Source organism: Pelodiscus sinensis, chromosome 4 (assembly GCF_049634645.1).
Source record: "Pelodiscus sinensis isolate JC-2024 chromosome 4, ASM4963464v1, whole genome shotgun sequence".
NCBI lineage: Eukaryota > Metazoa > Chordata > Testudines > Trionychidae > Pelodiscus > Pelodiscus sinensis.
The window spans coordinates 129,258,499-129,270,803 of record NC_134714.1 but is presented as its reverse complement, the minus strand read 5'-3'; the positions used below and the strand labels follow the sequence as shown (position 1 = coordinate 129,270,803).

At 60.2% G+C, this 12,305-nt stretch overlaps 1 protein-coding gene across 2 annotated transcripts in view; it reads left to right on the top strand.

The window, feature by feature from the left end:
* Positions 1-12,305, top strand: part of SPTB (spectrin beta, erythrocytic) — a 99,675-nt gene that overhangs the window by 38,932 nt on the left and 48,438 nt on the right. For both annotated transcript variants that reach the window (XM_075928868.1, XM_075928869.1), the window contains exons 8-15: positions 14-126; positions 1,366-1,553; positions 2,959-3,076; positions 3,715-3,873; positions 5,972-6,274; positions 7,664-7,814; positions 9,454-10,324; positions 11,564-11,701. In XM_075928868.1, the coding sequence (XP_075784983.1) occupies positions 14-126; positions 1,366-1,553; positions 2,959-3,076; positions 3,715-3,873; positions 5,972-6,274; positions 7,664-7,814; positions 9,454-10,324; positions 11,564-11,701 (2,041 nt within the window). The remainder of the gene's footprint in view (positions 1-13; positions 127-1,365; positions 1,554-2,958; positions 3,077-3,714; positions 3,874-5,971; positions 6,275-7,663; positions 7,815-9,453; positions 10,325-11,563; positions 11,702-12,305) is intronic.

Genomic DNA, 12,305 nt, shown 5'->3' with positions numbered 1-12,305 from the left:
CTCTGCCCTGCAGACGTCTTCACGGAGAACCCCGACGAGAAATCCATCATCACCTACGTGGTGGCGTTTTACCACTACTTCTCCAAGATGAAGGTGCTGGCGGTGGAAGGGAAACGGGTCGGCAAGGTGAGCACGGCGCCCGGGGCTCCGGCCTCCTTGTGCCAGGACCTCCCGTTTCTTCTGGTCAGGCGTCACCCAGCCGGAAGCCGCTGCGGCAGTTCACGGCACTCCCGGGACATATGTACAAGGGATGGGAACCCAGCAGACCCTCCCAAAGCATAGCCCCCAGGAGCTGCATCACAGCCCCTGCTCTGCCGGCATCTCCCAGGCCTGCTCTGCTTTAGGTCAGCGCCGCGTGGCCTGTTCTTCGGTGCAGTCCTGAATCTAAGGGGCCAGGGCTGGTGTGAAGTGTGCACACCGGCTGAAGAGCAAGTCCAGGGGCGGGAAGATACGGCTCATGGGCTGAATCCAGCCCGCCAAGCCTTTGGATCTGGCCTGCAGCCCGCCCCGCCGGCCCCTGTCTGTCGCTGCTCCAGGCCGCTCAAAGCAGCTGGCTGCGCCGTGGGCCTCTGTGCCGCACGCAGGGAGGGGAGATTCCCGCGCTGCCCCTGCCCCCGGCACAATCATCGGAGCCTGTCCGGGGGTCCTGCTGGGGTGCTGTCTGGGAGCCGCCTAGGTAGCACCTCCTGGACAGAGCCTCTAGCACCCCACTTCCTCCTACACCCCAACTTCCTGCCCCAGGTCACCACCCAAACCTTCTGCACCCTTCTTCCCCCCAGTACACAATTCCAGCACCTCCCCCAGTCAGAATCCTCTCCTGCACCCATAGCCCCTCCCTGGCCTGGCACCTCAATCTCCTGCCCCAGGTCACCACCCCCTCCTTCAGCCAAGCCCCCTCTCAGACCTCACGCCGTCTCCGGCACCCAGCCACCTACCCCCAGCTCCCTTCTGCACCCGACCTCCATCCCAGACCCCGCAGACACTCCATAGAAAAGTGCAGCCCTTAACCACTTGCCAAAATCTTGCAGTGCCCCCCCCATCAAAAATTATCACCCATCCCTGCACTAGTCCCTTTGGCCAAGGCCATGAGACAATGAGAGAGAGAGAGAGAGAAAGAGAGAGAGAGAGAGAGAGAGAGAGAGAGAAAGAGAGAGACCCAGCCCAGCTTGGCCCAGGGTCAGGTGTCTGGCCTGTGATGGGTCTGTGATGTGGGGGGCCCAGCCCTAGCCCAGCACAGCTCGGCCTGGTGTTCCCGCTGGGCACCTCCCTGGGCAGACACCCAGAGGGGTCCCCGGCCATGCAGACACTCAGACGCTGTGGTGGCAGCAGCCGGCTGAGAGCATCGCTCTCCTCTGCTTGTTGAAGGTGATGGACCACTTGATGGAGATGGAGCGGATGATCGAGCGCTACGGAGGGCTGGCCTCCGACCTGCTGACCTGGATCGAGCAAACCATCACTGTGCTCAACAGCCGCAAGTTTGCCAACTCCCTGAGCGGGGTGCAGCAGCAGCTGCAGTGTTTCAGCACCTACCGCACTGTGGAAAAGCCCCCCAAGTAAGCAGCCCTCGGGTCAGGTGCCGGCTCCGCTGTACTCGCCGTCCCCGCTGGCCTTACGGCACTTTTCATCCGCCAAGCTCAGTGAGCTTCGCAAAGGAGCCAGCGTTAGCTGTGCGGTTGGGGAAACTGAGGCGTGGAGCAGCCATGACTCACCCATGGTTGCAGCACAAGATGGGTGGCAGAGCCGGGGACCACACCCAGACTTATGATGCCCTGCCCACTGGACCATGCTGCCTCTCGGGGGCTATGTCTACACTGCCCCTCTCTTGTGCAAAAACATATGCAAATGAGGCGAAGCATGGAATATCGCCATGCCTCATTTGCATAATTAATGAGGCTCCATTTTTTTGCGCAAACCCCCCCATCTTGCACAAGAGCCGTTCTTCCGGGAATAAAAAGCCTTTTGTGCAAAAACGGTGCCTCGTTAATTATGCAAATGAGGCATGGCGATATTCCACGCTTCGCCTCATTTGCATATGTTTTTGCGGAAAAGGATATAGCGTAGACATAGCCTTAATATCGACTCTTGGCTGAAATGCAGTCCAAAGCCGTGGTTCTCAGCCAGCGTTCCCTTCCATCTCGGTGTGGAATGAATTTTATGGTGTGCACTAGTATGGAGGTGACGTGTAGCATCACAAAATTCATGTGCTGGGAGTGGAGCCAACGGGATCAGCATGTGGGAGGGGGGCTCTGGGCAGGGAAAGAGGGCTGGTGTGCAGGGGGGTGAGGGATCTGGCTGGGGTGCAGGCTCCCGAGTGGGGCTGGGGGTGAGGGGCTTGGGGTGCAGGCTGTCCCAGGGAGAAAAGACTCCCCCAGCTCTCTCTCTGCACCAACATGCTGGTGGATCTGGGCCAGGCGGGTTCCCTGAGCACCTGCGCAGCACTGACTAGGTTGCTGTGCATCCATGCAGCTTACAGGGAACTTAGTTCTCCACCTTCAGGGTCTTGGGACTGGTTTGTACCTCTTGCTGGCCTGTCGTGCCTCAATGAAAAGCCTGGGGGTGGAGGCAGTAGGGTCAGAGCCTGCCCCCCAAGTGTGGGGCATTGGGTCCTGCCCAGTGCTCACCCCACAGCGCCTGTGCTCTGCAGCTGGCTGGGCTTGGGTCTCCCCTGCAGGTGTTACAACCCCTTCTCCGCAGCAGGGGTTTGCGTCCATCTTTCCCGAGCCAGATGACCAGAGCTGGCAGCACTATTCCAGAGGAGGCCCTACTGGTGCCTCGTACGGGGGCCCGCTAGCCCCCCCCTTGTGGAAACGTGTAAATTCGCCCCACAGTCACCTGGATGTTCTGCTGGCCCTGCCCATTGCTGCCTGTCGGGGCCCAGCTGGCTTGGAACGTGCCGTCCCTCGGCGATGGCGTGGCAGGGCTGGCCCTTGACTGCGACCCCCCCTTTTTGCCGCGCAGGTTCCAGGAGAAGGGGAATCTCGAGGTCCTGCTCTTCACCATCCAGTCCCGGATGCGAGCCAACAACCAGAAAGTGTTCACCCCGCACGAAGGGAGACTGGTGTCCGACATCAACCGGGTACCTGGCCCTGCCGCCTCCCACCTGCGGGGGGGGGGGCCCGGGTCACGTGGGGGGGTCTGCCCGGCAGTCAGAGGGTGGGACCCCAGCACATGGAGACACCCCCCCAGCCAGCTTTGATCTGGCGCCCGCCCCTACCAGATAGCTACCTCCGCTGGGCTTGCGTGGCCCACGCGGCTGCGGCTTCCCTGCGGATCCAAGCTGCGTGTGCAGCGGTGGCAGCCCGGACAGCAGCGTAGACAGGCCCCGAGGCGCAGAGCGGGCAGGCCCGGGGCTTCACTCCGCTTTGGGGGCCTGTTTGCAGCTTGCCCATGGGCCCCGCTCACATTGGAGCCAGGGGGGTTTAACCACGGGCTTAACCTTAGGCGGGGGCTTCCCTGGATTTCCGTAGGGCTCCGCGGTCGTTTCCGTGGAAGCACATAGCGATACCGCACAGATTTCAATACGGCTGCCAGGAAGGGGCGATTCCTCCCAGGTTGCTGGCACGAAGGATTCCCGGGGGAGCAAGGGTTCTAGGGAGGCGGGGGGCGTTCTGGCTGGGCCGTCTGCTGGGGACGTCATTAGCCCTGCCCGGGCCTGCCGCCTGGTTTCGCGTGCCCGGGCGGGGCCTCACTCTTCCCTCTGCTGCCGCCGAGCAGGCCTGGGAATGGCTGGAGAAGGCGGAGCACGAGCGGGAGCTGGCCCTGCGAAACGAGCTCATTCGGCAGGAGAAGCTGGAGCAGCTGGCCCGGCGCTTCGACCGCAAGGCGGTCATGCGGGAGACGTGGCTGAGCGAAAACCAGCGCCTGCTGGCCCAGGTGCGGGGGAGCGGGCTGCCGGCGGGGGGATGCAGCAGGCCGGACGCAGGGCTGCCGTAATCGGGTGGCGCCGATGGGCAGCCCGTGGAGGGCGGTGTGTGCTGGCGCTCGCAGCGGCGGCCTGGCCGTGAGCGCAGAGCTTTACCCCACGTCCTGCCTGGCCGCCCCAGGTCCTGCGCTTGGGGGGGTCCTGCGGCAGCTGCCTCAACTGTCCTATGGACAGACAGCAGGGATTCCCCCTCTCCCGCATTCACTGGGATGGCGGGAGTCAGGGTAGGGGAAGAGGCAGGAGGGGGTGTAGTCGAGCAGAGCAGGGGTGGAGTTTCGGGGTGGGGGTGGGGCAGAGGCGGAGCCTGTGGGAGGTCGCCCCAAGCCCCATGCCTGGGGCAGCAGCAGGGGGTTGCCCCAGGCCCCGTGCCCCCTCCAGCACATCCCTGCTTCCCCTCATGGCCCTTCCTCTGCCCGTTGTCCGGAGAGCTGCACCCGGCCGCACTAAGGCCTGGCGTCATCAGCCCCTGCACGGGTCTGGGCATGAGTCCCAGCCGGGACTGACCCAGGGAGCGTACCACCGATGCTGCTGCAGCGCAAGCTACAGCTCTGTAAAGGCTGGGACAGCTCATCTCCACGATGCACCCGGCCCAGAGAGGGCCCTGGAGCTGGAGCCTGGCCTCATTATTTTGTACAAAGCCCTTTGGGGAGAAAAATGCAGATTCAGCAGAAACGTGACGTCCCTCCCCCCACCGAGTGGCAGGTTTCCCACATGGGCAGCACATTGAAAAAACGAATCGGAAAAACAATATTGAAACTTTTCTGTGATTTTTCTGGTTCCAAACAACCATTGGTCTCCACATTTTCTTTGCGTTAGAAAACAAATAACACACGTTTCACAGTCATCCAGCTTAGAAAATCCCTTGTTTTCATAGAATCATAGAACGCCAAGTCCAGTCCCCTGCCCTCACGGCAGGACCAAGCATCTTCTAGATCTTCTGACAGGTGTCTGTCTAACCTGCCCTTAAATGTCTCCAGTGATGGAGATTCCACGACCTCCCTGGGCAATTTATTCCAGTGTTTAACCACCCTGACAGCTCAGACGTTTTTCCTAATGTCCAACCTAAACCGCCCTTGCTGCAGGTTACACCCCTTGCTGCTTGTCCTATCCGCAGAGGCCAAGGAGAACAATTTTTCTCCACCCTCCTTGTAACACCCTTTTAGATACTTGAAAACCGCTCTCATGTCCCCTCTCAGTCTTCTCCTTTCCAAACTAAACGGCTGTGTCTACACTGGGCCACTTATTCCGGAAAATCAGCCGCTTTTCCGGAATAAGCTGCGAGCTGTCTACACTGGCCCTTGAATTTCTGGAAAAGCAACGACGCTCTACTGTACAAAATCAGCCGCTATTCCGGAAAAGCTACGCTGCTCCCGCTCAGGCATAAGTCCTTATTCCAGAACACTGTTCCGGAAAAGGGCCAGTGTAGACAGCCCAGTAGTCTTTTCCGGAAAAAAGCCCTGATCGCGAAAATGACGCTCGGGGCTCTTTTCCGGAAAAGCGCGTCTACATTGGCCACAGATGCTTTTCCGGAAAAAGGGCTTTTCCGGAAAAGCAGCCTGCCAATGTAGACGCTCCTTTTCCGGAAATATTTATAACTAAAACTATTCTGTTTTAAGCATTTCCGGAAATTCATGCCAGTGTAGGCACAGCCAACAAGTGCAATTCTTTCAGTCTGCTCTCATAGCTCATGTTCTCTAGGCCTTTCATCGTTTCGGGTGCAACCTAACACAGTGCCCTGCCTCGCCCCAAGTTTTCAGCATTTCTGGCACCCCGAGAAGCCCATGATCTGCTTGGCAGTGTGTGTGACTCCCCCTTCCCTGTGGGCTCCACCAGACCCTACTTCCCCATGCAGTGCAGCCCCCCGGCTCGCTGCACCGCCCACAGACACGTGGGGCAAGCATGGGGCCTGCCGGAGCATTGGGTGCCTCCCTGTGTCCCCGCTGGACAGAGGTGCAGAGGCCTGGGCTGTCGACCGGTGGGGTTCAGAGGCTCCACTCCCGTTAACGGCGTCGGGGCGGGCTGTGCCTGAGCGGGGCTGTCTCTGGGCAGGATAATTTCGGCTGCGACCTGCCGGCGGTGGAGGCTGCCAAGAAGAAGCACGAGGCCCTCGAGACGGACACGGCGGCCTACAAGGAGCGGGTGCAGGCCATCGAGGAGGTGGCCCGGGAGCTGGAGGCGGAGAACTACCACGACCTCAAGCGCATCAAGGCCCGGAAGGACAACATCCTGCGTCTGTGGGACTACCTGCAGGAGCTGCTGCGCGCCCGGCGCCAGCGGCTGGAAATGAACCTGACACTGCAGCATCTCTTCCAGGACATGTTGCACAGCATCAGCTGGATGGACGAGTTGAAGGTGAGGCCGCCGGGGGGGGGCTGAGCAAGTCCAGGGCCGGGACCGGAGCCCGCTCCGGGGCCTGCTGCCCACGGGCCCAGGCGCTGACTCCGTGGGTCCCGGAGCACCCGCAGAGCCAGCGCCCACTAGCTGCTGCTGCTTGGCGGGGCCCTGGCGGTTAGCCGTGCCGCGGCCATTGGCTGTTTGGCGGCTGGTGGGTGGGGAGCAATGGGCAAGTGGGGCCATGGGAGAGGGGGTGAAGTGGGGCTGGAAGAGGCACCACGAGGCGGGGGGCTCGGGAGAGGACGGGAAGAGGTGGAGGGCAGGGCCTCAGGGGAAAGAGCCGGGCCCACTGATGGGGAGGGGGCAAGAGGGGGCAGTTGCTCTGGGAAAGGAGCTTGGGGCCCTATACTACCGTTGCCATAGTAGCCATGGCAGCGGCCAGAGGTGGGGCACTCAGGGCTGGCTGTCACTGGCCCCACTCCTTTTGTCGGAGGCCCCACCCCTTCTGGGGCCGGGGAGCTGCCCCCCCCCATCACACCTTGCCTCGGGGTCTGTGGTGGTAGAGCCTCGGGGGTGGGGAATCAAAGCCAGGGTCTAAAGCACAGGGCAGGTCTCTCATGCATCTTTTAGTTATTTATTAGCCCCTCGAGTTATCCCTCTGCCAAGTGGCAGCAGCTTTGGGTGCCATGCGGGTCGGCTTCCTAACGGAGGAGAGATCACTGCTGTGGGGTCTGGCTACTTAGTGCCTGTTGCTTATTTACCCAGGCTGTAACTCAGTCCTGGAACAGAGGTGGCCCTAAACAGCATGCTCAGCCCACACACCCAGGGCCTTGGCCCGAGAACTGCCTTTGGGTGGAGAGGTCCAAGCAGAGCGCAAACCCTCTTCTGTCTGGAAGAGCTGCCCCGCCAGAGATCGGGCATCCCAAGACTGGCGCCAATGCAGCCTCTCGCCAGAGACCCGGCATCGCTTGCTGAGAGAAGGACTTGTAAGAGAGGGTGGAACAGCGCCCCCTGCTGTCCCAGTGATAGCACGGACCCAGCCTTTCTGTGCCAGGCCTCCTGTCACGTGTTTGTGGTTGCTCCTGTTGTCTCCCTCTGCAATTTTTGGTACAGATGTTTAATTAATGATGCTTCTAACCCCCCACCATATGAGCTAGGGACAGCACTATTATCCCCCCTTGGGGGAAACTGAGGCACACAAGGGTTCCGTGCCCAAGGGCTCAGATGAGTCGGTGGAAGAGCAGGGAGTAGAACCCAAGGCTCTAGAGCAGGGGCCTGGGAACCAGGCCCGGTGGCACAGGCACAGGGTGCTGCAGGCGAGGGCCAGGGAAAGGAAACGTAGCTTGTCCCCAGGGTGAATGAGTCGCCCCGCCCCAACGCGGCTCCCTCTCGCCCTGCTCCGTGTAGGCGCGGCTCTCCTCGCCCGAGTTCGGCAAGCACCTGCTGGAGGTGGAGGACTTGCTGCAGAAGCACAAGCTGGTGGAAGCCGACATGGCCCTCCAGGCGGAGAAGGTGCAGGACGTGAGCACGGCGGCCCTTGCCTTTGCCAACGGCGACGGTAGGTGGAAGGGGCGAGCGGCACGGCTCGTCCTGGCAGCGCCGGCTGCAGGGGACGAGGCTGGGTGAGCATCCATCAAAGGAGCCACATGGTACCGCTCTGACCTAGGAATGTAAAATCCCATTGAATTGGGTAACCGGTTAGACATTGCGTTTAACCAGTTAACCAATGAAGGGAGGCAGGCAGGGGTGCCACTCCAGCCTAGCTGCAGAAGTTCCCCTGAGCCCTACCATGGACAGGGGCTGCTCCTGCCCATACCAGTCAGCCAGAACTGGTAACCTCACCCCTTAAGGGAGCATTCACATCCCTGCTCTGACCTCTCCTCAGCCCTGCCCCGAGCCTTCCCTGGTGGCTCGCCTTTTACCTACATCTCCCCAGAGAGGAGTTGCAGGGCCCATGGCGGGGCGGAAAGCCATCTGTGTTCTTACTGCTCCAGGCCAGAGCGCTGAAAACGAGCACACCAAGTGGGAGAGCTAGGGAGACGGCTGGCTTCGTGGCTGTGACGGACCGGGCCGTGTCCGGGCACAGCTGAGGGCGTCCGCTCAGGGCGAATTGCTCAAATCCGGGGCTCCTTACAGCCCCCATATTGGTGACCTCTCCAAACAGGCCACAAACCAGTCCCACAGAGCGCTTCAGCAGCCTGCCTGAAGCCTCATGAGCAAAACCCCTCCGACACCCCTGCAATATCCGTGCCCCAGATAGTCCCGGGCCTCAGGCACAGGTGGGAGGGGGGTCCTAGCACCCAATCCCACCTACCCCGAACAAGTTCTGTCCGGTTCCAAGAAACCAGCCACAGATCCCTGGTCAATTTACCCTCTGGACCTTACCCACAAATCACACTGGGCCAATCCTTTAGAATCTACATCTAAAGGTTTATTATCACAAGAAAGAAAAGCATGAGAGTGAGGTTGTTCAAGAATAGTACGTTACATGCACCGAATCTCCCAGTCCTCGATGCAGGCTCTAGCAGAGATGTTACAGCTGCTGGTTTAAAAGTTCTTGTTGCACATCCTAGCATCAGGATGGGTTCACAGGTCTTCCGGGCTCTTCGATCCCTGCAATGCTGCCTCTGGGATGAAGTGCTGAAATGAGAACCAAGATGGCGTCGACCACATGGCCTCTTTATACCTCCTTCCTGGTCCCTTCTTGGCTGTAGTTGGTCACCTGGCCAGCGGCCAATCTCTGTGTTCCCTGCTGGCAGCTCTCAGGTGACAGCCCCCATTCTTTAGGTGTGTCCTTGGCCCATTGAGTGCCATTGTCCCACAGGGCCTCGCTAATTAGCATGTCCACAGGCCCGGCCCTGCCCAATGCTCAACCACATGCAGGGAAATCTTCAGTGTCCATACAATTACATGCTAATAATTGCACACACCGACATTCTACAAACACATGAACAGCGTACATAGGATTATCAGGCAGTAAGCTTCTATTCAATACCTCACATGGCCCCCTTCTATACCATTTTTGGGGCCAACACCCCCACCTATGGGTGCATCAGTGATCTGGCTGTTCCCCTCAAGATCCAGTAACGTGACAGTGGCTTAGGGTGTGTCTGCTGTAGCTGGGAGGTGGGATTCCCTGGACGGCGTTCCCTGCTCTAAAGCTGCCTGTGTTCTCTCCCTTCCCCCGCCCCCCACAGGCTATCGGCCGTGCGACCCTCAGGTTATCCGGGACCGCGTCAGCCACCTGGAGCTGTGCCACCAGGAGCTGCTGGAGATGGCGGCCGCCAGGAAGGCTCGGCTGGAGCAGTCCAAGCGCCTGTGGAAGTTCTTCTGGGAGCTGGACGAGGCGGAGAGCTGGATCAAGGAGAAGGAGCAGATCTATTCCTCCCTGGACTATGGGAAGGACCTGACCAGCGTGCTCACCCTGCAGCGGAAGCACAAGGCCTTTGAGGACGAGCTGCAGGGCCTGGGCACCCGCCTGCATCAAACCATCCAGGACGGGGAGGACATGGTGGCTCGGGGGCACTTCGGCGCCTCCCGGATCCGCAGCAGGACGGAGAAAGTGGCGGCGCTGTGGGCGCAGCTCCAGGAGCTGGCCGCCTTCCGCGAGAAGAACCTGCGGGTGGCCGAGAGCTTCTTCCAGTTCCAGGTGGATGCAGACGACCTGAAGGCTTGGCTGCAGGATGCCCAGCGCCTGGTGGCCAGCGACGAGGTGGGCCACGACCACTCCTCCACGCAGGCGCTGGTCCGAAAGCACCGAGAGCTGCTGGAGGAGGTGGCGGACAACAAGGGCGTGATGGACGGCCTGAGCCAGCAGGCCCAGAGCTTCCCGGCCGAGCTGCGGGGCGCCCCGGAGTTCCAGAACCGGCTGCAGGCCATCCGGGCCCTCTACGCCGAGGTGGTGTCCCTGGCGGAGCTGCGCCGGCAGAAGCTGCAGGATGCTCTGGATCTCTACACCATCTTCAGCGAGACGGACGCCTGCGAGCTGTGGATGAGCGAGAAGGAGAAGTGGCTGGAGCAGATGGAGATTCCGGACACGCTGGAGGACCTGGACGTAGTGCAGCACAGGTACCACCATGGGGGACAGCCAGGTACCCTCTTCCCCCCAGCCCTGAGCTAGCTAGGTACTTGTAGGACCTGGGGCCAGGGAAGCCTCCTATTCCAGCATCTCCGGCTTTGCCACCTCCCTGTGGCGCCCCCCGAATGCTGACAGCCGTGGGTGTGGATGAGGTGTGTGTGGCTCCTTGGCTTCCCTCTCTCCATGCTCAACAGTGGGCAGGGAGCCTTGCTTTATGTGAGGTTTCTCTGAAAACATCCGCTCCGTGTGCAGCAGCAGTCAAAAAAGCAAACACAATGTTAGGAATCATTAAAAAGGGGATAGAGAGTAAGACAGAGAATATCTTATTGCCTCTGTATAAATCCATGGTACGCCCACGTCTTGAATGCTGCATATGGATGTGGTTGCCTCATCTCAAAAAGATATATTGGCATTGGAAAAGGCTCAAAGAAGGGCAACAAAAATGTTTAGGGGGTTGGAACGGTTCCCATATGAAGAGAGATTAAAAAGACTGGGACGTTTCAGCTTAGAAAAGAGGAGATCCGGGGGAGGAGAGATATAATAGAGGTCTGTAAAATCATGGCTGGTGTGGAAAAAGTGCATAAGGAAAAGTTATGTACTTGTTCCCATAATATAGGAACTAGTCACCAAAGGAAATGAATAGGTGGCAGGTTTAAAACAAACAAAAGGAGGTTTTTCTTCACACCGTGCACAGTCAACCTGTGGAACTCCTTGCTAGGGGATGTTGTGAAGACCAGGGCTTTAACAGGGTTCAAAAAAGAGCTAGGTACATTCCTGGAGGTTAGGTCCATCAATAGCTATTAGCCAGGATGGGGAGGAATGGAGTCCCTACCCTCTGTTTGTTTGGAAATGGATCACAGGGGAGGGATCATGTGGGGATTACCTGCTGTGTTCCCTCCCTCAGGGGCCTCTGGCATTGGCCACTGTCGGCAGACAGGCTACTGGGCTAGATGGACCTTTGGTCTGACCCAGTCTGGCTGCTCTTATGTGCGACGGCCGCAGCCCCGTCCCTCGCCCACCCCGGCGCTGCTTGCAAACACCACGTGGCATCGTCAGGGTTAGCTCCTGGCTCTGGGCGCTCGGCCCAGGATGCCGCCCGGCGCCAGTGGGAAATGCCCCGTGCTCCGGGCCTGTGCCCAGCTCAGCCAGGGTGGGGAGCTAAGCACAGTGCCTGCAGGGTTGGCTCGTCCCGGTGCTGCCCCTGCCCAACGCTGCCGGTGTCCCCGCAGGTTTGACATCCTGGAGCAGGAGATGAGCATGCCGGCCTCCCAGATCGACGGCGTCGACCGCGCTGCCGGCAGCCTCGTCGAGAGCGGGCACCCGCGCAGCGGCCGCATCAGGCAGTGCCAGGAGCGTCTGAACAGCAGGTACCGCCCCGCCCTGCTGCTAGCACCAGCGTAGAGAGCCGCACCGGCGTGTCCCAGGCCGGCCTGTCGGGACAGGGCTGTCAGCTAGACAGCGCGTTCCAGCGGTCCTGTGCCCCGGGGTGCTCACGCCACAGCCGCCGTGGGCACCCCACCCCTAGCCCGTTGCCAGGACACTCTGCAGGGACCGGAAAAGATGGATCAGAATAGGAAAAGGCACAAAGAGGGGCAACAGAAATGATGGAGGATCCGGAACAGCTGCCACAGGAGAGAGCTGAAAGAGACTGGCACTTCTGGGAGAGACAGCTCATGGAAGATAGGAGGGGGGCTGTCAAATCGTGGCCGATTGTCAGGCATGCTGGCCCTATGAGAGGCTGGCGGTCGCTAGCTTCCCCTTTTCAGCCCTGCCCTCCCTTCCACTCCCCCAGCTCAGGACCCCACGGCCTGTGAGGAAGGGCAGGAAGATGCCGGAGAACAGCTAGGATGGGGCGGGGAAGTGGCCAGACTCTTAAGGCAGTGCCCTGTGAGGTCAGGAGCATGGGCAGCCAGCCTGGGGGTATCCCTGGCCAAGCTTTCTTCCCAGTCAGTCAGCCTGCCCCACTTTGGG